Source organism: Pseudophryne corroboree, chromosome 7, assembly GCF_028390025.1.
Source record: "Pseudophryne corroboree isolate aPseCor3 chromosome 7, aPseCor3.hap2, whole genome shotgun sequence".
NCBI classification, from domain to species: Eukaryota; Metazoa; Chordata; class Amphibia; order Anura; family Myobatrachidae; genus Pseudophryne; species Pseudophryne corroboree.
In genome coordinates this window covers 267,640,848-267,664,972 of record NC_086450.1, presented here as the reverse complement: position 1 = coordinate 267,664,972, position 24,125 = coordinate 267,640,848, and the positions used below count along the sequence as shown (strand labels likewise).

Here is a 24,125-nt window from a genome sequence, read left to right as displayed (position 1 = left end):
CTTCGAACACCTTCTTCAGAGATGGTCGTGCCAAAGGAAAGAAGCCTGGTCCTGCAGGTTCCCAGACCCAGAAGCCCGCTTCTGATACCCCTAAGTCCTCCGCATGACGGTGGATAGCTCGGCCTGGAGGAAGGTCAGGTGGGGTCAAGACTCCGGCAGTTCAGCCACGTCTGGGTGTCGTCGGGTCTGGACCCCTGGGTTCTGGATATAGTGTCCAGAGGGTACAGACTGGAGTTTCAAGATCCCCAGCCTCACCGTTTCTTCAAGTCAGGCTTGCCAGCCCTGCTGGCAGACAGGACAATTCTTCTGGAGGCCATCAGAAAATTGGTGGTGTCAGAGGTCATTGTTCCGGTCCCACTTCAGCAGTGGAACAAGGGTTATTATTCGAACCTTTTTGTGGTACCGAAACCGGATGGTTCAGTACGGCCTATTCTAAACTTAAAATCTTTGAACCCTTATCTCAGGGAGTTCAAATTCAAGATGGAATCTCTGAGAGCTGTCATCTCAGGACTGTCGGAGGGGGAGTTCTTGGTGTCCCTGGACATCAAGGATGCTTACCTCCACATTCCCATTTGGGCGCCGCATCAAGCATATCTCAGGTTTGCGCTGATGGACGATCACTATCAGTTCCAGGCGCTGCCGTTTGACCTCTCCACAGCACCGAGGATCTTCGCCAAGGTGATGGCGGGGATGATGGTTCTCCTTCGCAAACAAGGGGTGAACATAATTCCATATCTGGACGATCTCCTAATCAAGGCGTCATCCAGGGAGAGGTTGTTGCGTTCCATCGCGCTCACGACATGGCTGCTCAAGAGGCACGGTTGGAGCCGACAAGGCGGCTGTCTTTCCTTGGAATGATCCTCGACACGGAAGTGCAGAGGGTATTACTCCCGGTGGAGAAAGTGTTGGTGATTCAAGCAATGGTCCGGGAGGTCCTAAAGCCTACCCAGGTATCGGTTCATCAATGCCTACGAGGCTCTTCAGTACGGCAGGTTTCATGCTCGACCTTTTCAGCTGGACTTATTGGACCAGTGGTCGGTCTCTCACCTACACATGCACAAGAGGATACGCCTGTCTCCGAAAGCCAGGATTTCACTCCTCTGGTGGCTGCAACTTCCACACCTTCTGGAAGGGAGAAGGTTCGGAATTCCAGACTGGATCCTTTTAACCACAGATGCAAGTCTAAGAGGTTGGAGAGCAGTCTCTCTGGGGGAAACCTTTCAGGGAAGATGGTCGGATCAAGAGACACTCCTCCCAATAAACATCCAGGAACTCAGGGCCGTTTACAACGCCCTTCTGCAAGCAGCACACCTTCTACAGGATTGGGCTGTTCAGGTACAGTTAGACAAAGGGGGTCATTCCGAGTTCTTTGCTCGTTGCCGATTTTCGCAACGGAGCGATTAAGGCAAAAATGCGCATGCGCATGGTACGCAGTGCGCATGCGCTAAGTATTTTAGCACAAAACTTAGTAGATTTACTCACGTCCGAACGAAGAATTTTCATCGTTGAAATGATCGAAGTGTGATTGACAGGAAGTGGGTGTTTCTGGGCGGAAACTGGCCGTTTTCTGGGAGTGTGCGGAAAAACGCAGGCGTGCCAGGATAAAATGCGGGAGTGTCTGGAGAAACGGGGGAGTGGCTGGCCGAACGCAGGACGTGTTTGTGACGTCAAACCAGGAACGAAACGGGCTGAGCTGACGCAGTGTAGGATTAAGTCTCGAGCTACTCAGAAACTGCTAAGATTTTTCTATTCGCAATTCTGCTAATCTTTCGTTCGCAATTCTGCTAAGCTAAGATACACTCCCAGAGGGCGGCGGCCTAGCGTGTGCAATGCTGCTAAAATCTGCTAGCGAGCGAACAACTCGGAATGAGGGCCAATGTGACCACAGTGGCCTACATAAACCGACAAGGCGGAACGAAGAGCAGGGCTGCCATGTCACAGGTGTCAAAAATCCTCATCTGTGCAGAAAGGCACGCGGTGGACCCACAGGCAGTGGCGGTGGATGCACTGGTGACACCGTGGGTGTTCAAGTTAGTGTATGTGTTCCCTCCACTTCCTCTGATACCAAAGGTTCTTCAGCTCGTAAGAAGAACAAAGGTTCTGGCAATCCTCATTGCTCCAGACTGGCCAAGGAAGGCTTGGTACGTGGATCTGCTGGATCTTCTGCTGGAAGATCCACAGCCTTTACCTCTTCGGGAGGATCTGCTTCTGCAGGGGCCGTTCGCTTATCAAGACTTACCGCGGCTAAGTTTGTCGACATGGCGGTTGAACGCTAGATCTTAGCTCGGAAAGGTATCCCGAGTGAGGTAATTCTTACCCTGATACAGGCCAGGAAGGGGGCATAGGCAAACGCAAGGGGGCTTCCAGTTGCCCGGAAACCCCCCTCCTCTTGGCAAGTGTCTCAAATTATGACATTAACAATAGTATATAATGTGATTACTAGAGTTGCCGCCACATCATGCAGTGTTAGGGACAGAGCAGAGATGCTGCACATGCCCAGTGGTAGCAAGTCTTCTACCAAGGTTGCTGTGAGTGTGGATCTGAATCCTCAATCAGTGCACTGGACCAGAGAGTAGCTACTAGGAGCCGTACCATGAGGTGGGAGAGTGTGCGCTTAGAAAGTGCAGTGCTGGTTCTATTATGTTTGTGTATTTATTTATTATGGTATGATTAACCTTTTCCTGACCATTTATCTTATTTATATTATTTAAATATGTTTGATACAGCCTATAACCTAGACCATGTATAGTGTTAAATATTAATACTGTATTCCATACAGTATCCAGTGTATAAAAAGACCAATGTTTACATTAATGTCCAGAGTCATTAATAGGTTCTTCTACCGCTCCCCCAGACTCCCACACTTGCTCCAATGTTCCGCAGAGTGGGAGATTGTGGATTGAATTTGGAAACCCCTCTTTAGAAATCCTGCGTTTGCCACTGGGGGTAACGTCTAAACATTACCATTGCATTTGGAAGAAATATGTTTCTTGGTGTGAGACCAAGAAGTTTACGGCGGTGGAGTTTCAACTTGGACATTTTCTCCTTTTCCTGCAAGCAGGGGTGGATATGGGGCTGAGACTGGGCTCCATCAAGGTCCAGATCTCTGCTTTGTCCATCTTCTTCCAAAAACAATTGGCTGTTCTTCCTGAGGTTCAGACCTTTTTGAAAGGGGTTCTGCACATCCAGCCTCCCTTTGTGGCGCCTACGGCTCCATGGGATCTTGATGTGGTGTTGCAGTTCCTGAAATCTGCTTGGTTTGAGCCTCTACAGGAGGCTGACATCAAGTTTCTCACGTGGAAGGCGGTCACCTTGTTGGCCTTGGCTTCTGCACGACGCGTGTCGGAATTGGGGGCTTTATCTTGTAAAAGCCCCTATCTGATCTTTTTATGAATATAAGAAATTGTTTGTAATATCAAACAATTAAGGAGCGCTCATAAAATTGATACAGTTTTATTTATACACATAAAATCATTGTACTACACGGCCGCTGTGCTCATAACAGCCTCGTTAGCAGAATCCAGCATACGGGCGCTCTGCATCTTTATGGTTACATCTCAGCAGTAGTCCGGGTTATTCCTCTGCACCGCAATTGACAAGAACCAGCATCATCTCAAAGCACCAGTGATAGTCACTTAACAAACGGGGGTGAGCATAAAACATCTCATCATATTTCACAAAAATTTTCAACTCTGGACTCTTAACGTATACTAGTATACCAATTGTGGACACTTCAAGCTAAATGACATCCAAGTGGACCGCTACTGTAGATAATACTATATTTAAATATACAAGCTCAGTTTTGCACAATTGTTTTACTTACTGCCTTTTGTTGCATACTAGATAAGCATGTACTAATCTTATATAATGAGTGTATTTTATGTGTATAAATAAAACTGTATCAATTTTATGAGCGCTCCTTAATTGTTTATTACAAACAATTTCTTGTATACATCTTAACAGGTATCCAGATTACCGTTAGGAGCAGTTATATTCATTTACTTATTTTAAATATACTTGGTTATAAATATAGGTGCTAACTATGTATCTTATACCCCTACTTATTAATTAGCGCCCAATACTACCAGGGTTTAACACCCCTTGTAGTTTTTGGACTATTGATCTTCCATGAAGACAGGGCGGAACTTAGGACTCGTCCACAGTTCCTGCCTAAGGTTGTGTCGGCTTTCCACATCAACCAACCAATTGTGGTGCCAGTGGCTACTGACTCCTCAATTACTTCAAAGGCCTTGGATGTAGTGAGGACTTTGAAGATTTACGTGAAGAGGATGGCTCGTCATAGGAAGAGTGACTCTCTGTTTGTCCTCTATGATCCAAAGAAAATTGGATGTCAAGCTTCTAAGCAGTCGATTTCCCGCTGGATCAGGTTCACTATCCAGCATGCTTATTCCACGGCAGGATTGCCGTGTCCGAGATCTGTAAAGGCCCACTCTACTCGTAAAGTGGGCTCTTCCTGGGCAGCTACCTCGGCGGTACAACTCTGCTGAGCAGCTACTTGGTCTGGGTCGAACACGTTTGCCAAGTTTTACAAGGTCGATACTTTGGCCTCTGATGACCTCAGGTTTGGTCAAGCAGTGTTGCAGGAGCCTCCACGCTCTCCCTCCCATACTGGGAGCTTTGGTACATCCCCATGGTACTAGTATGGACCCCAGCATCCTCTAGGACGTAAGAGAAAATAGGATTTTGGTTACCTACTGGTAAATCATTTTCTCGTAGTCCATAGAGGATGCTGGGCACCCGCCCAGCGCTTCGTTTTCCTGCATTGGTTTTATGGTTCAGTGTTATCTGGTTCCTAGGTAAGTTCTGCGTTATTTACTGTTTCAGCTGTTGCTGAAGTTGTTCCGGCATGTTGGCCAGATTCTCATGTTTGTGTGAGCTGGTATGAATCTCGCCACTATCTGTGTAATTCCTTCTCTCGTCTCATCGGGCACAGTTTCTAGACTGAGTCTGGTAGGAGGGGCACAGAGGGAGGATCCAGCCCACACTATTAAACTCTTAAAGTGCCAATGGCTCCTGGTGGACCCGTCTGTACCCCATGGTACTAATATGGACCCCAGCATCCTCTACGGACTACAAGAAAAGGATTTACCGGTAGGTAACCAAAATCCTATTTTCAATAGTCTTGGCTGTAGAACATGCCAACTTTTGAAAGCTAGAATCGGGGAAAGTACAGTAGGATGAGTGCACAAAGCGTGGCGTGCCGCCAAGCGGGCATGTCCTACTCTGCCCAAAGGGAGTGTCTAGTTCCACAAATGGGCATGACTATGCTTAAATGCTTGTTGTTGCGAGATACTGTATTTCTATATAACAGTAGTAACCATATATTTCGGAGGTTTGCAAGTATGGATACTAACATTGCTGTCTGCAATACAGAGTTTCTTGTTTGTCGTATATATTAGCTTTGATATTTCTTTTCTTCTCACTCAGCACAATATACATGAGTAATGTGATGCCTATGCAATAAATTCCAAATGCAAGTTGACCTTTTCTGAAACATATAATTAAATGATGATTTTGGTGTATTAAATGTTATTTTATTGCAAACACTTTATTACGTTGTTTCCCCTTGCCTCTCTCCCAAGGACCCTCAAACCGGAACCAGGGATGCACTCCACTGATAGCATGACTGATGCAGGGAGGACCACCTCTGCGCAGGCAGTCTCTCACACCCGCTACTCATGGTTTACAGCCCTGTCAGCTGCGCTTTCTCCATCCTACACCCTCTCTCCACCCAATATCTGCCATGTTCCCCCATTCCTCAGCCATGCTCCATATATATATATATATATATATATATATCGACCAAATAATCTCCTTCTGCGCTGTTCTGAGGCTAATTGGATACAATAAGATACAGTATTCCTTGGCAGGGGCTGCCTATTTCACTAAGTCCCTTGTTAGGAGGGACTAGATACAGAAAATATGAAAGAAAAAAAGGAAATTGGCTCCCAAAGGTTATTTTAACCTATAAATACAGGGAACCCAGTGGGTTTCACAATTATCATTACTTTTAAAACATAAACATGAACTGTTCTTTCATAAAAATGGTTCATATATCACACTTCAGTAGAAATGACTCAAATACTAATTTAGTTTCACATATTTAATTGATTAATTGGCATTCATAGGAGATTCACACAGGTCTTATGCCAATTAGTCTAATTAGGGAAATGATGTCATAAGACTTCCCCTATAAAAGTTTGAATTTAGCTCCCATGGTTCAATGCAAGGATACTGGAGTACCTCTGGATGTCTGTTAGGAAAGTAAGGATTTTCTCCATACCTTTTAGAAGAGGGCTTCATTTAATTTATGATATGTACATTTTCTTGGTTAGATTGATTGGCACTTAATTCTCTAATGTTTCAACCTCTTAGTCTTTAATTTAGACTTACATAGTGATAGTGCCAAGTGTTATGTACAAAAGGAGTGACATTTAAGGTTGATTTTTGAACATGCATTATGTCTTATCTATAAAGTCTAATCAGTATGAATTGGATTCATTATAAGTTTGTTAGCAAGTGAGCAATGAGTGATGTCTCAATTTTGAAACTCTCACAGATGACAGGTGATATAGTTTGTAGTTCAGTACTGCCACCATACTTAAAATCATTTGGTTATTATCTAATTGACCCTTAGGTTTTTTCCTGTGTGAATCTGTATCATACTTGCCTACCTGACCCTCTCCACGAGGGAGAAAATGCTCTGTTCCTGGTAATGTATGATTGCCATCACCTGTGGTGAGCTAGGTAATTGATAAGAAAGGTGTTTCACCACAGGTGATGGCAATCATATATTACCAGGAAAGTCCAGGAACAGAGCATTTTCTCCCTCATGGAGAGGGTTAGGTAGGCAAGTATGATCTGTATGGATCTCTTACCCGTATCTATATTTCACGCTTGTATTTGACCCATGAGGTATGTCATGACACTTTAAGAATTCTATCTGTAATAACCTTAAAAACATTGAAACATCTATATAATTGTAGAGCTTGATTAACGCAGTTTCCTGCTACCAGTAGGGTTATTTATAGTGTATTTTTGTCAGGAGACTCTGTATACAATAAGTCCGTTTATACTAGGTTGTTATATTTGATGTTATCTCTGAATATCATACGAGGAAGAATAAAGATACTGCACTAAGTTGCCGATATTCCTCTACCAACTTCAGTGATGGAGTATTCGAAGAGAAATTACATTATTTTGTCTAATATGATGGACATGCTTCTGTACATTTTAATACATTTTTTATGAAAACAGTTCATGTTTATGTTTTAAAAGTAATGATAATTGTGAAACCCACTGGGTTCCCTGTATTTATAGGTTAAAATAACCTTTGGGCGCCAATTTCCATACATGTACATATACATATATTTATTTTACTGTGTGGCGTAATGTGAAAAAGCACGTATTGTGTGGCGTGATATAATTAAGCATCTGTACATTGTGGCATAATGTGAATAAGCGCCCGTACTGTGTGACGTAATGTGAATAAGAGTCTATTGTGTGGCGTAATGTGATTAAGCGTCTGTACTGTGCGGCGTAATGTGACTAAGTGTTCGTATTGTGTGGCATAATGTAAAAATAAGAATTTACTTACCGATAATTCTATTTCTCGGAGTCCGTAGTGGATGCTGGGGTTCCTGAAAGGACCATGGGGAATAGCGGCTCCGCAGGAGACAGGGCACAAAAAGTAAAGCTTTAGGATCAGGTGGTGTGCACTGGCTCCTCCCCCTATGACCCTCCTCCAAGCCTCAGTTAGGTACTGTGCCCGGACGAGCGTACACAATAAGGAAGGATTTATGAATCCCGGGTAAGACTCATACCAGCCACACCAATCACACTGTACAACCTGTGATCTGAACCCAGTTAACAGTATGATAACAGCGGAGCCTCTGAAAGGATGGCTCACAACAATAATAACCCGATTTTTGTAACTATGTACAAGTAATGCAGATAATCCGCACTTGGGATGGGCGCCCAGCATCCACTACGGACTCCGAGAAATAGAATTATCGGTAAGTAAATTCTTATTTTCTCTATCGTCCTAGTGGATGCTGGGGTTCCTGAAAGGACCATGGGGATTATACCAAAGCTCCCAAACGGGCGGGAGAGTGCGGATGACTCTGCAGCACCGAATGAGAGAACTCCAGGTCCTCCTTAGCCAGGGTATCAAATTTGTAGGATTTTACAAACGTGTTTGCCCCTGACTAAATAGCCGCTCGGCAAAGTTGTAAAGCCGAGACCCCTCGGGCAGCCGCCCAAGATGAGCCCACCTTCCTTGTGGAATGGGCATTTACATATTTTGGCTGTGGCAGGCCTGCCACAGAATGTGCAAGCTGAATTGTATTACACATCCAACTAGCAAAAGTCTGCTTAAAAGCAAGAGCACCCAGTTTGTTGGGTGCATACAGGATAACAGCAAGTCAGTTTTCCTGACTCCAGCCGTCCTGGAACCTATATTTTCAGGGCCCTGACCACATCTAGCAACTTGGAGTCCTCCAAGTCCCTAGTAGGCGCAAGACACCCCAATAAGCTGGTTCAGGTGAAACACTGACACCACCTTAGGGAGAGAACTGGGGACGAGTCCGCAGCTCTGCCCTGTCCGAATGGACAAACAGATATGGGCTTTTTTGAGAAAAAAACCACCAATTTGACACTCGCCTGGTCCAGGCCAGGTCCAAGAGCATGTTCACTTTTCATGTGAGATGCTTCAAATCCACAGATTTGACTGGTTTTAAACCAATGTGTTTTGAGGAATCCCAGAACTACGTTGAGATCCCACAGTGCCACTGGAGGCACAAAAGGTGGTTGTATATGCAATACTCCCTTGACAAACTTCTGGACTTCAGGAACTGAAGCCAATTCTTTCTGGAAGAAAAATCGACAGGGCCGAAATTTGAACCTTAATGGACCCCAATTTGAGGCCCATAGACACTCCTGTTTGCAAGAAATGCAGGAATCGACCGAGTTGAAATTTCTTCGTGGGGCCTTCCTGGCCTCACACCACGCAACATATTTTCGCCACATGTGGTGATAATGTTGTGCGGTCACCTCCTTTCTGGCTTTGACCAGGGTAGGAATGACCTCTTCCTGAATGCCTTTTCCCTTAGGATCCGGCGTTCCACCGCCATGCCGTCAAACGCAGCTGCGGTAAGTCTTGGAACAGACATGGTACTTGCTGAAACAAGTCCCTTCTTAGCGGCAGAGGCCATAAGTCCTCTGTGAGCATCTCTTGAAGTTCCGGGTACCAAGTCCTTCTTGGCCAATCCGGAGCCATGAGTATAGTTCTTACTCCTCTACGTCTTATAATTCTCAGTACCTTAGGTATGAGAAGCAGAGGATGGAACACATACACCGACTGGTACACCCACGGTGTTACCAGAACGTCCACAGCTATTGCCTGAGGGTCTCTTAACCTGGCGCAATACCTGTCCCGTTTTTTGTTCAGACGGGACGCCATCATGTCCACCTTTGGTAATTCCCAACGGTTTACAATTATGTGGAAAACTTCCCCATGAAGTTCCCACTCTGCCGGGTGGAGGTCGTGCCTACTGAGGAAGTCTGCTTCCCAGTTTCCATTCCCGGAATGAAACACTGCTGACAGTGCTATCACATGATTTTCCGCCCAGCGAAAAGTCCTTGCAGTTTTTGCCACTGCCCTCCTGCTTCTTGTGCCGCCCTGTCTATTTACGTGGGCGACTGCCGTGATGTTTTATCCCACTGGATCAATACCGGCTGACCTTGAAGCAGAGGTCTTGCTAAGCTTAGAGCATTATAATTTTACCCTTAGCTATATTTATGTGGAGAAAAATCTCCAGACTTGATCACACTCCCTGGAAATTTTTTCCTTGTGTGACTGCTCCCCAGCCTCTCGGGCTGGCCTCCGTGGTCACCAACATCCAAAACTGAATGCCGAATCTGCGGCCCTCTAGAAGATGAGCACTCTGTAACCACCACAGGAGAGACACCCTTGTCCTTGGATATAGGGTTATCCGCTGATGCATCTGAAGATGCGATCCGGACCATTTGTCCAGCAGATCCCACTGAAAAGTTCTTGCATGAAATCTGCCAACTGGAATTGCTTCGAAGGAAGTCACCATTTTTTTACCATGGCCCTTGTGCAATGATGCACTGATTTTAGGAGGTTCCTGACTAGCTCGGATAACTCCCTGGCTTTCTCTTCCGGGAGAAACACCTTTTTCTGGACTGTGTCCAGAATCATCCCTAAGCACAGGAGACTTGTTGTCGGGATCAGCTGCGATTTTGGAATATTTAGAATCCACCCCTGCTGTTGTAACAGTATCCGAGATAGTGCTACTCCGACCTCCAACTGTTCCCTGGACTTTGCCCTTATCAGGAGATCGTCCAAGTAAGGGATAATTAAGACGCCTTTTCTTCGAAGAAGAACCATCATTTCGGCCATTACCTTGGTAAAGACCCGGGGTGCCGTAGACAATCCAAACGGCAGCGTCTGAAACTGATAGTGACAGTTCTGTACCACGAACCTGAGGTACCCTTAGTGATAAGGGCAAATTTGGGACATGGAGGTAAGCATCCCTGATGTCTCGGGACACCAGATAGTCCCCTTCTTCCCGGTTCGTTATCACTGCTCTGAGTGACTCCATCTTGATTTGAACCTTTGTAAGTGTTCAAATTTTTTTAGATTTAGAATAGGTCTCACCTAGCCTTCTGGCTTCAGTACCACAATATAGTGTGGAATAATACCCCTTTTCTTGTTGTAGGAGGGGTAATTTAATTATCACCTGCTGGGAATACAGCTCGTGAATTTTTTCCCATACTGCCTCCTTGTCGGAGGGAGACCTTGGTAAAGCAGACTTCAGGAGCCTGCGCAGGGGAAACGTCTCGACATTCCAAACTGTACCCCTGGGATACTACTTGTAGGATCCAGGGGTCCTGTACGGTCTCAGCGTCATGCTGAGAGCTTGTCAGAAGCGGTGGAACGCTTCAGTTCCTGGGAATGGGCTGCCTGCTGCAGTCTTCTTCCCTTTCCTCTATCCCTGGGCAGATATGACTCTTATAGGGACGAAAGGACTGAAGCTGAAAAGACGGTGTCTTTTTCTGCAGAGATGTGACTTAGGGTAAAAACGGTGGATTTTCCAGCAGTTGCCGTGGCCACCAGGTCCGATGGACCGACCCCAAATAACTCCTCTTCCTTTATACGGCAATACACCTTTGTGCCGTTTGGAATCTGCATCACCTGACCACTGTCGTGTCCATAAACATCTTCTGGCAGATATGGACATCGCACTTACTCTTGATGCCAGAGTGCAAATATCCCTCTGTGCATCTCGCATATATAGAAATACATCCTTTAAATGCTCTATAGTCAATAAAATACTGTCCCTGTCAAGGGTATCAATATTTTTAGTCGGGGAATCTGACCAAGCCACCCCAGCTCTGCACATCCAGGCTGAGGCGATCGCTGGTCGCAGTATAACACCAGTATGTGTGTATATACTTTTTATGATATTTTTCCAGCCTCCTGTCAGCTGGCTCCTTGAGGACGGCCCTATCTATAGACGGTACCGCCACTTGTTCTGATAAGCGTGTGAGCGCCTTATCCACCCTAAGGGGTGTTTCCCAACGCGCCTTAACTTCTGGCGGGAAAGGGTATACCGCCCATATTTTCTATCGGGGGGAACCCACGCATCATCACACACTTCATTTAATTTATCTGATTCAGGAAAAACTACGGTAGTTTTTTCACATCCCACATAATACCCTCTTTTGTGGTACTTGTAGTATCAGAAATATGTAACACCTCCTTCATTGCCCTTAACGTGTGGCCCTAATAAGGAATACGTTTGTTTATTCACCGTCGACACTGGATTCAGTGTCCCTGTCTGTCTGTGTCGACCGACTAAAGTAAACGGGCGTTTTAAAACCCCTGACGGTGTTTTTGAGACGTCTGGACCGGTACTAATTGTTTGTCGGCCGTCTCATGTCGTCAACCGACCTTGGCGCGTGTTGACTTTATCACGTAATTCCCTAAATAAGCCATCCATTCCGGTGTCGACTCCCTAGAGAGTGACATCACCATTACAGGCAATTGCTCCGCCTCCTCACCAACATCGTCCTCATACATGTCGACACACACGTACCGACACACAGCACACACACAGGGAATGCTCTGATAGAGGACAGGACCTACTAGCCCTTTGGAGAGACAGAGGGAGAGTTTGCCAGCACACACCAAAAACGCTATAATTATATAGGGACAACCTTATATAAGTGTTTTCCCTTATAGCATCTTTTTTATATATTTCTAACGCCAAATTAGTGCCCCCCCTCTCTGTTTTAACCCTGTTTCTGTAGTGCAGTGCAGGGGAGAGCCTGGGAGCCTTCCCTCCAGCCTTTCTGTGAGGGAAAATGGCGCTGTGTGCTGAGGAGATAGGCCCCGCCCCTTTTTCGGCGGCCTCGTCTCCCGCTCTTAACGGATTCTGGCAGGGGTTAAATATCTCCATATAGCCCCCGGAGGCTATATGTGAGGTATTTTTAGCCAAAAAAGGTTTTCATTTGCCTCCCAGGGCGCCCCCCTCCCAGCGCCCTGCACCCTCAGTGACTGCCGTGTGAAGTGTGCTGAGAGGAAATGGCGCACAGCTGCAGTGCTGTGCGCTACCTTAAGAAGACTGAGGAGTCTTCTGCCGCCGATTCTGGACCTCTTCTCGTTTCAGCATCTGCAAGGGGGCCGGCGGCGAGGCTCCGGTGACCATCCAGGCTGTACCTGTGATCGTCCCTCTGGAGCTAATGTCCAGTAGCCAAGAAGCCAATCCATCCTGCACGCAGGTGAGTTCACTTCTTCTCCCCTAAGTCCCTCGTTGCAGTGATCCTGTTGCCAGCAGGACTCACTGTAAAATAAAAAACCTAAGCTAAACTTTTCTAAGCAGCTCTTTAGGAGAGCCACCTAGATTGCACCCTTCTCGGCCGGGCACAAAAATCTAACTGAGGCTTGGAGGAGGGTCATAGGGGGAGGAGCCAGTGCACACCACCTGATCCTAAAGCTTTACTTTTTGTGCCCTGTCTCCTGCGGAGCCGCTATTCCCCATGGTCCTTTCAGGAACCCCAGCATCCACTAGGACGATAGAGAAAAAGCAGCACTACGGTGTATTGTGAATAAGCGTCTGCATTGTGTGGTGTAATGTGAACTGCCAATATTGGGCGGCATAATGAGAATAAGCATCCGTACTGTGTGCCGTAATCTGAATAAGTGTCCGTTAGTGTGTGGCGTAATATGAATATGCATCTGTTAGTGTGTGGTGTAATGTGAATAAGCATCCGTACTGTGTGGCGTAATGTGAATAAGCATCCCTTAATGTGTGGCATAACATGAATAAGCATCCGTACTGTGTGGCGTAATGTGAATAGGCATCCGTACTGTGTGGCGTAATGTGAATATGCATTCGTACTGTGTGGCGTAATGTGAATAAGCATCCGTACTGTGTGGCATAATGTGAATAAGCATCCGTACTGTGTGGCATAATGTGAATAAGCATCCGTACTGTGTGGCGTAATGTGAATAAGCATCCGTACTGTGTGGCATAATGTGAATAAGCACCCGTACTGTGTGGTGTAATGTGAATAAGCATCTATACTGTGTGGTGTAATGTGAATAGGCATCTATACTATCACTGACCTGGTTTGAGGAGGTTGTGGACTCGGGGTTTCTTCCGATGACCGGGAAGTGGAACCGCAACTGGGCCGCAGCAGAGATGGCCGGATGTAAGTCTTCCTCATGCAGGATCTGATTGGCGGACATGAGGCACGTGCGGACGCTGAAGGTCTCCTGAAAGAGAGAACTTGACAGGTGCTGGTAAATCACGATGGTGCTTGGAGGCACGGAGGTGCTTGGAGGCACGGAGGTGCTTGGAGGCACGGAGGTGCTTGGAGGCACGGATGTGCTGGAGGCACGGAGCACTGGAGATCACAGGTACAGTTTGAACGATGATACTCAGGCGGAGCACTGCCCGGCGTCTGAATTTAAACTTCCCGCCAGGGCCTGATTGGAGGACGGGCCGATGACGTCACCCGCAGCTCCCGAGGACGTCGGACGTGGAGGCCTGCTAGACGGAGCGCCGGACGCCGGGGACCCGCCAGCGAGGACGGCCGCACGGAGACCCAGCGCGCCCGGAGAGGTAAGTATGAAGACCGCGGCGCCGTGACAGTACCCCCTCCTCTAGGAGTGGCCCCTGGACACTTTCCCGGCTTCGTAGGATGTCTAGCATGGAAGATCCGGACTAGTCGAGGAGCCGAGACCTCAGAAGCCTTTATCCAACTTCTCTCCTCAGGACCATATCCTTTCCATTCCACCAGATATTGCAGATTCTTGTGAAGGTAACGCGAGTCTAGAATATTTTTGATCTCGAAGTCTGTTCCTGTTTCAGTCTCCACTGAGGTGGGGCTAGAGGTCTTTGAATGGAAACGATTAAGGACGAGAGGACGAAGAAGAGAAACATGGAAGGCGTTTGGTATACGTAGGTGTGAAGGTAAACCCAGCTTGCAGACCACAGGATTCAGGACTTGTAGCACAGGGTAAGGACCGATGAATCTTGGAGCAAACTTCATGGTGGGCACCTTCAACCGGAGATTACGTGTGGACAGCCATACCCTGTCGCCAACTTTGTATTGTGGAGCGGCTCGCCGTTTCTTATCCGCAAAGAACTTGTAGCAGACTGAAACCTTCTTAAGATTAGCATGAACCTTACTCCAAATTTGTCTGAAGTGTAGTAGAGTGGACGTTACGGCTGGAACACTTGGATGGAACCCATAGTTGATGAAAAATGGAGATTCACCAGTGGAAGAATGAAACGAATGATTATGGGCAAACTCTGCCCAAGGTAACAACTCCACCCAGTTGTCCTGTGAAGGGGAGAGATAAAGACGGAGGAAAGTCTCTAGATCTTGATTGACTCGTTCCGTTTGTCCATTCGTTTGGGGATGATAAGCGGAGGAAAACTTAAGTTTAATCTGTAGAGTCGTTCAGAGGGCTTTCCAAAACCTTGCGGTGAACTGTACCCCACGATCAGAGACTATTTCCTGTGGCAACCCATGCAACCGAAAATGTTCTTGGATGAACAGTAGAGCTAGTTTCGGGGCTGTTGGTAGACCAGTCAAAGGAACGAAGTGTGCCATCTTCGAAAAACGGTCGACGATTACCCAAACGGTGTTGCAACCCTTGGAATGGGGCAAGTCAGTGATGAAGTCCATGGAAATATATGTCCAGGGTTTCATAGGAATGGACAGAGGACGAAGCAACCCAGCAGGAGGTAAACGGGGAGATTTATGCTGTGTACACTGGGGACAAGAATTAACGTAATCCTGTACATCCTTCCTCATGGAGTCCCACCAGTAAGATCTTTGCAGAAACTTGTACATCTTCTGGGCGCCGGGATGACCGGAGAATTTGGAGATATGGGCCCACTGAAGTATCCTCGACCGGAATTTGACCAGTACAGACATTCTTCCAGGAAGTGGACCTGGAGTAGTCGAGGCAGCAGAGACAGAAATTGGATTTAGAATTAAACTCCGTTCAAAGGAATCCTCATCTGTGGGAGTTTGTGAATGGGACAGTGCATCCGCTTTGGTATTGAAAGTCCCGGCTCGGTATTTGATAATGAAAGAAAATCTAGTGAAGAAGAGTGCCCATCTAGCTTGGCGAGGATTCAAACACTGTGCGGTTTTGATATACAACAAATTTTTGTGATCAGTGTAAATGGTAGTCACATGTTTGGCCCCCTCTAAGAGATATCTCCACTCTTCCAAGGCAGATTTAATCGCCAAGAGTTCCTGGTCTCCAATAGTGTAATTCCGTTCAGCTGGAGAGAATTTACGAGAGTGAAAGCCGCACGGATGTAATTTCTTATCTGAGGCATACTGAGAGAGAACGGCCCCAACTCCGACCGAGGATGCGTCGACTTCTAGGAAGAAAGGTTCCTCGAAATTTGGTTGTTGGAGTACTGGAGCGGACATAAAAGCTGATTTCAAGTGGGAAAAGGCCTCTATGGCTTCGGGAGACCACAACCCCGGGTTGGAACCCTTTCTCGTTAGGGCGGTAATGGGTGCAACAATGGTGGAGAAACCTCTAATGAACTTTCTATAATAGTTCGCAAAACCCAGGAACCTTTGTATTGCTTTCAAGGAGAGTGGCTGTGCCCAGTCCCGAATGGCAGAGGGTTTCTCCGGATCCATGCGAAGATCCTTCCCCGAGATAATATAACCGAGGAACGGTATTGATGTTACTTCAAAGGTACACTTGGACATCTTGGCATAGAGATGATTCTCACGTAGACAGCGGAGTACCTCTTTGACTTGTAATCTGTGTTCAGCAAGGTCTTTTGAAAAAATCAGGATGTCATCCAAATACACCACGACACTTAGGTATAACATGTCTCGGAATATTTCGTTGACGAATCCCTGGAAGACAGCAGGAGCATTGCTAAGACCGAACGGCATCACCAGGTACTCATAATGCCCATCCCGGGTATTGAAGGCAGTCTTCCATTCATCTCCCTCTCTGATGCGTATAAGGTTATAGGCCCCCCTCAAATCGAGCTTGGAAAAAACAACATGGGCACCACGAACTCTATCAAATAACTCTGTGATTAGGGGTATTTATTTTTGATGGTAATATCATTTAAGCCGCGGTAGTCGATACATGGTCTTAACCCTCCGTCCTTTTTTTTTTCACGAAGAAAAAGCCTGCTCCAGCCGGGGAAGTAGAGGGGCGGATGAATCCCTTGTGAAGATTGGTTTTGATATAGTCAGACATAGCCTGTGTCTCTGGGAGAGACAGAGGATAAATGCGACCCCGAGGCTGCATTTTTCCCGGGATAAGGTCAATGGGGCAGTCCCAAGCTCTATGGGGTGGTAACTGGTCGGCTGCTTGTTCCGAAAACACATCTCTAAATTCTTGGTATGCCTCTGGAATAGGTTCCTCCTCCGCCTTAGAAGAAACACGAAGCGGACAAACAGGGGTGAGACAGCTAACGTGACAAAAAGAACCCCAAGACCGAATCTGTGCGGTCTTCCAATCGATATGGGGATTGTGACTTTTGAGCCAAGGTATTCCGAGAACCAGATCGTGATGCATTTCCGGGATCACCAGGAACTCCAAGTTTTCTTGCTGTAGAGCCCCGACCTGTAGTTTAACTGGAACCGTGCGTTCTGTTATGATACCCTTGGATATCCTAGTACCATTGATGGCTGTCAAGGAAATAGGCCGTTCGATGGACCGTACTTCCAAATTCAGGCTTTGAACACAGAGGGAAGAAACGAAATTCCCCGCAGCTCCAGAGTCCAACAGGGCTTCAAAAGACTTGGAAGTGGCCTTGGTGATTAACATTACAGGAAGCAAACAGTCCGAAGTGGGAGAAGATTTGGTCGTAACCCCCAACTTGACTCCTCCGGAACAAGCTAGGCCTTCTCGTTTCCCGGACGGGATTTGCAGGACTTGATGAAGTGACCCGCAGCTCCGCAGTACAGGCAGAGCTTACCCTCATGACGACGTTGCCGCTCCTCCGGGGACAATCGGGATCGGTTAATCTGCATGGGTTCGTCTGGACTTGGACCCACCGCTTGCCTTGCAGGAGGAAGCCGGAACCTAGAACGATCCGATCCACTACGTTCTCCTCCACGTTCCTGCATCCGGAGATCTACCTTGACACAGAGGGAGATCAATTCCTCTAAAGAACCCGGAAGCTCTCGAGTGACCAACTCGTCCTTCAGGCGATCAGAAAGACCGTTCCAGAAAGCAGCTCTCAGAGCCTCATTATTCCAACGAAGTTCAGAGGCAATGGTTTGGAAATGAACCACATACTGACCCACGGATCGGGAGCCTTGACGGATGCGGAGTAAGTCAGAAGAGGCCGAGGTCATCCTGCCGGGCTCGTCAAAAATTAGTCTAAAAGACGTGATGAATTCGGAGTAATTGGAAACCAGTGAATCAGAAAGTTCCCATAATGGAGACACCCAGTCCAAGGCAGATCCTTCCAGCAGAGAAATAATATATGCTACCTTGGACCGGTCTGTAGGAAAGTTGTGAGCTAGTAGCTCGAAATGTACCTCGCATTGGTTTAAGAAACCACGACAATTCTTAGGATTCCCATTGTAACGGGATGGCGTAGGCAGCTGAAGGCGCGGAGTGGCACCGGCCGATGGTTGGACATTGCTGGAGGTGGCAAGTGGTGCAGCTACCGGAACTGGTGCCGGAATTACTGAGGCTAGAGACGCCTGAATCTGATCCAGACGTCAGGACAACTCCTGGAGGTACTGCATCACCTGACCTTGTGCCGCTTCCTGACTTTGCACACGGGAAGCCAGGTCCTGGATGGCACTTGAGTCCGTGTTCCGATTCCCCGGGTCCATGGTCCTGAGTATACTATCACTGACCTGGTTTGAGGAGGTTGTGGACTCTGGGTTTCTTCAGATGACCGGGAAGTGTAACCGCAACTGGGCCGCAGCAGAGATGGCCGGATGTAAGTCTTCCTCATGCAGGATCTGATCGGCGGACAGGAGGCACGTGCGGACGCTGAAGGTCTCCTGAAAGAGAGAACTTGACAGGTGCTGGTAAATCACGAAGGTGCTTGGAGGCACGGAGGTGCTTGGAGGCACGGAGGTGCTGGAGATCACAGGTACAGTTTGAACGATGATACTCAGGCGCCGGAGCACTGCCCGGCGTCTGAATTTAAACTTCCCGCCAGGGCCTGATTGGAGGACGGGCCGATGACGTCACCCGCAGCTCCCGAGGACGTCGGACGTGGAGGCCTGCTAGACGGAGCGCCGGACGCCGGGGACCCGCCAGCGAGGGCGGCCGCACGGAGACCCAGCGCACCCAGAGAGGTAAGTATGAAGACCGCGGCGCCGTGACATATACTGTGTGGCGTAATGTCAATAGGCATCTGCACTATGTGCCGTAATGTGAATAAGCATCCGTTAGTGTGTGGCGTAATGTGAATTAGCAATATTGTGTAGAATAATGTAAAGAAGCAGCACTACAGTGAGGATCATGTAAAGAAACAGGACTACGCACTACGGTGTGGTATAATGTATATAAGGGGTGCTATTGTCAGTAGCTGCTGAGCAGGGGCACATGTGTGACATAGGGAGATTAATAAATGCTAGTATCATGCGGAGGAGGGCTCTGATGGCATACAATGAGACACATGTGGCTTTGATGGTGTACAGTATGTGTAAAATATTTGAAATTTAGTATTTTTATATTAAAACTAAAATGTTTGGCCTTCAATTCTCCCAAATGTTTCATAGTGGCTGTCACGATCCGGGTATCTGGACGCCATTTCTTACCCATCAGATGCCTCCTAAGGCTGGCTCAGCGCTCCAGGACCGGATTCCATCTGTTATCCTGATGTGTACATTCCTGTATCCTCTCCTGTCACTCTGGGACGCTGTCACAGTAAACGCCATATTACACCTGGCATGGCGTCTCCCGCGGCCTCCGCCGCCGTCCCTGAACTTCTGCATGCAGAGTGTCTGAGTGGCGATTACGTCAGCCGCGGCCTCCGCTGTGTCCGCGTGGTTGGATGTGCATCTGTCAGCCTGGCGCCTCCTGTCTCCGGTGGCCAGCGCCGCCATTACTGTTTTCATTACCACATGGATTACAAACCAAACTTCCCTCCAAGTGTCTGCATGGGCGCAGCCATCTTGGATTCTGTCAGCTGATCATTTCCACCAATCTGTTCTCAGTATTGATAATCTGCATAATTGCCTAGCCAATCCCTTCCTTGCTGCAGGTATAAATACACTGTGCCTGAGCAAGGAAGGCGTCAGTGCTTTGGTTGTCAAACCTAGTTCCTGTTTGTCTCTCTCCTGTGATTGTCTTCCAGGTTCCAGCTCCTGTCTCAAGACTTCCACCATAGAGACCCGCACCAGCATTCCACCTGCGGTGTAGCCTGACTCTCCAATCCATTGTGGATTCATCTGTTTCCAGCTACAACATTACCTGCTTCCAGCTCGGCTTCCAGCAGAGTACAGCTTCCCTTAAAGGGCCGGTGTCCTTTCTACACTTTACCACTCTCCACCGGTATTATTATTTCTCCGCTCTCAATTTCTACATTTCAGTTCATATTTCATCGCTCCCAAGTTCATTTATTATTTAACTGGTTCCAGCCAGTATCCACTCCGTGCTAACAACAGTCTGGTTCCAGCCAGTATCCACAGCAGCTGTTTTACCTTCAGCAACCCAGCTTTTCCTGGAACACCAGCTGGCACAATCCTGGGTTATCTCCATTGCTACAGTCGGGCCTGGTAAGGACTTTCCATCTAGAAGATCATAAGAACTATCTCACACTACCAGTGCCCTGTGGCTCCTGCCATCCTGTAGTACCCAGGAACTGTATTTATTTGCTGACTTTTACGTTTTCTTTTACTGCTGCTGTGTTGCGGAGTTGTCATAATAAACATCATTGACTTTTATCCAAGTTGTCGTGGTCACGCCTTCGGGCAGTTATTATTCATGTTACTTACATGTCCAGGGGTCTGATACAACCTCCCAGGTTCCGGTACATCTCAGCCCCTACAACTGAGGCTGCCTCCCGTCAGCTCAGGCCCTCAGTTGTGACAGTAAGCACTGACCTAATGAATCCAGCCGGAGACCAGGATCAAGCGGCCAGGCCGATGCAAGAACTGGCAGCCCGACTAGAACATCAGGAGGCTGCACAGGGCCACATCATCCGCTGTCTCCAGGATCTCTCTACTCGGCTGGATGGGATTCAGACAACTCTCCGTGGATCAGGCGCGTCTGGTGCGTCAACCACAGTGACTCCAGCTATAACCCCACCCACCTTACCCATTTCTGCTCCACGTCTTCATCTTCCAACGCCAGCAAAATTTGACGGATCTCCAAGATTCTGCAGGGGATTTCTCAACCAGTGTGAGATTCAGTTTGAGCTACAACCTGGCAATTTTCCCAGTGACCGTACAAAAATTGCCTACATTATTTCTCTTCTCAGTGGCTCAGCCCTTGATTGGGCATCACCATTATGGGAGAGGTCCGACACCCTGCTATCTTCCTACACTGCCTTCGTGTCAACATTCAGGCGCATCTTCGACGAGCCAGGCCGGGTAACCTCAGCTTCATCCGAGATTCTCCGTTTACGCCAGGGGTCACGTACTGTAGGACAATATCTGATACAGTTCCAGATCCTGGCGTCCGAACTGGCATGGAACGACGAGGCCCTGTATGCTGCATTCTGGCATGGCTTATCTGAGCGTATTAAAGATGAGTTAGCTACCAGAGACTTACCTTCTAAGTTAGATGAGCTAATCTCACTCTGCACGAAAGTTGATTTACGTTTCAGAGAGAGAGCAACTGAGCGTGGAAGATCATCTGCTCCAAAATCTTCTGCTCCTCCTCCTCGTCAACTGTCACCATCTAAAGATGAGCCCATGCAACTTGGCCGTTCCCGTTTAACTCCTGCTGAGCGCCGAAGACGTCTCTCCGAGTTTCTCTGTCTCTATTGTGCAGCTCCGTCTCACACCATTAATGCCTGTCCCAAACGTCCGGGAAACTCCAAATCCTAGCTCGCCAAGGAGAGGGCCGGCTAGGAGTAATGATCTCCTCTCCATCTCAAGATTGTAATCTCCCAGTCTCGCTTCAAGTTGCTCAACGTTATCGGAACGTCATTGCCCTCCTTGATTCCGGAGCAGCTGGGAACTTTATTACCGAAGCCTATGTTAAACGGTGGTCCCTACCCACCGAGAGACTTCCTTCGTCCATTTCTTTAACTGCCGTGGATGGCAGCAAAATTTTTGATGCAGTTATTTCTTTAAGGACTCTACCAGTTCGTCTGAGAGTGGGAGTTCTTCATTCCGAACTTATTTCTTTTTTAGTGATTCCAAGAGCCACACATCCTGTGGTCCTGGGCCTTCCATGGCTCCGTCTTCACAATCCTACAATTGATTGGACGACTACGCAAATCCTGGCATGGGGTTCCTCCTGTGCTGAGACATGTTTGTTTAAAGTATTGCCTGTCTGTTCTTCCTCCCCCAGGTCGTCTGATGTTCCACCTCCTCCATATCAAGATTTCACGGATGTGTTCAGTAAAGCTTCTGCTGATATCCTTCCTCCTCATAGAGAATGGGACTGTCCGATTGATCTCGTTCCAGGGAAGGTTCCACCTCGAGGCCGAACTTATCCGTTGTCTCTGCCTGAGACGCATTGTATGGAGGAATATATTAAAGAGAACCTAGCAAAGGGGTTCATTCGACCTTCTTCTTCTCCAGCCGGCGCAGGCTTCTTTTTTGTAAAAAAGAAAGATGGTGGTCTGCGGTCGTGCATCGACTATAGAGGTTTGAACGACATTACCATCAAGAACCGTTATCCTTTACCCCTGATTACTGAGCTCTTTGACAGTTAGCGGAGCTACCATCTTTACAAAGCTGGACTTGCGAGGTGCATACAATCTCATCCGGATCCGTGAGGGTGACGAGTGGAAGACCGCCTTTAACACCCGTGACGGACATTATGAGTACCTCGTCATGCCCTTCGGATTGAGCAATGCTCCAGCTGTCTTCCAGCATTTTGTCAATGAGATCTTCAGAGACATTCTATACCGTCATGTCGTGGTCTATCTAGATGATATCATCATTTTTGCCAACGATTTAGAGGAACATCGTTTTTGGGTTAAAGAGGTTCTGTCCCGTCTCCGTGTCAATCATCTCTATTGCAAATTAGAAAAATGCGTCTTTGAAGTCAAGTCCATTCCGTTTCTAGGGTACATTGTGTCCGGTTCCGGACTAGAGATGGATCCTGAGAAACTACAAGCAATCCAAAATTGGCCGGTACCCTTAACCCTCAAAGGGGTCCAGAGGTTCTTAGGGTTCGCCAACTATTACCGAAAGTTTATACGAGACTTTTCCACCATTGTGGCGCCTATTACTGCTTTCACTAAGAAGGGTGCTAACCCGTCCAAGTGGTCTGAAGAAGCCATGCAAGCATTTCATCTTTTAAAACAAAGGTTCATCTCTGCGCCTGTTCTGAAACAGCCTGACATCGACTCTCCTTTCATCTTAGAGGTGGATGCCTCCTCCGTTGGAGTAGGAGCGGTGTTATCTCAGAGGGCTAAAGATGGCCATTTACACCCTTGCAGTTTCTTCTCCCGGAAGTTCTCCCCAGCTGAGCGCAACTATGCCATTGGCGACCAGGAGTTGCTAGCCATCAAGCTCGCTCTAGAAGAGTGGAGGTATCTGTTGGAGGGAGCTTCTCATTCAATCACCATACTTACAGACCACAAGAACCTTTTATACCTGAAGGGCGCACAATGTCTCAACCCTCGTCAGGCCAGATGGGCACTTTTCTTTTCCAGGTTCGACTTTAAACTCCAGTTCTGTCCGGGCTCTCAGAATCGCAAGGCCGATGCCCTTTCCCGCTCATGGGAGCAAGAAAATGAGTCAGAGTCTTCAGACAAGCATCCTATTATAAATCCGTTGGCATTCTCCACGGTAGGGATGGACTCTACGCCCCCATCAGGGAAAAGTTTTGTGAAGCCGATGCTAAGGAAGAAGCTCATGCATTGGGCCCATGCTTCCCGTTTTGCCGGACATACAGGTATCCAAAAAACCCTGGAGTTTATCTCTAGGTCCTATTGGTGGCCAACTCTGAAAAAGGACGTCTTGGAGTTTATTGCATCTTGCCCAAAGTGTGCCCAACATAAAGTATCCCGCCAGTCGCCTGCGGGGCAACTGGTTCCACTATCCGTTCCCCGTCGACCATGGATCCACTTGTCGATGGATTTTATTACAGACTTACCCATGTGCAACAAGTTCAATACCATCTGGGTGGTAGTTGACCGGTTCACCAAGATGGCACACTTCATTCCTCTCACCGGTCTTCCGTCAGCTTCCAAGTTGGCTCAAGTATTCATACAAGAGATCTTCCGACTCCACGGTCTTCCTGAAGAAATTATCTCAGATCGAGGAGTTCAATTCACAGCCAAATTCTGGCGAAGTTTATGTCAAGTCCTCCAAGTCAAGCTAAAGGTTTTTTCCACGGCTTACCATCCTCAGACCAATGGTCAAACCGAGAGGGTGAATCAGGACTTGGAGGCCTTCCTCCGCATCTATGTGTCCTC

General features: G+C 47.6%; 1 protein-coding gene across 3 annotated transcripts in view; it reads left to right on the top strand.

Annotated features, from left to right (window-relative positions):
* The first annotated feature begins 6,225 nt into the window (after positions 1 to 6,225).
* Positions 6,226 to 24,125, top strand: part of RFTN2 (raftlin family member 2) — a 362,340-nt gene continuing 344,440 nt past the window's right edge. The window contains exon 1 of one of the 3 annotated variants that reach the window (XM_063934130.1): positions 6,226 to 6,285. In XM_063934130.1, the coding sequence (XP_063790200.1) occupies positions 6,245 to 6,285 (41 nt within the window). In that variant the 5' untranslated portion in view covers positions 6,226 to 6,244. The remainder of the gene's footprint in view (positions 6,286 to 24,125) is intronic. The other 2 variants (XM_063934131.1, XM_063934132.1) reach the window with 2 other exon arrangements.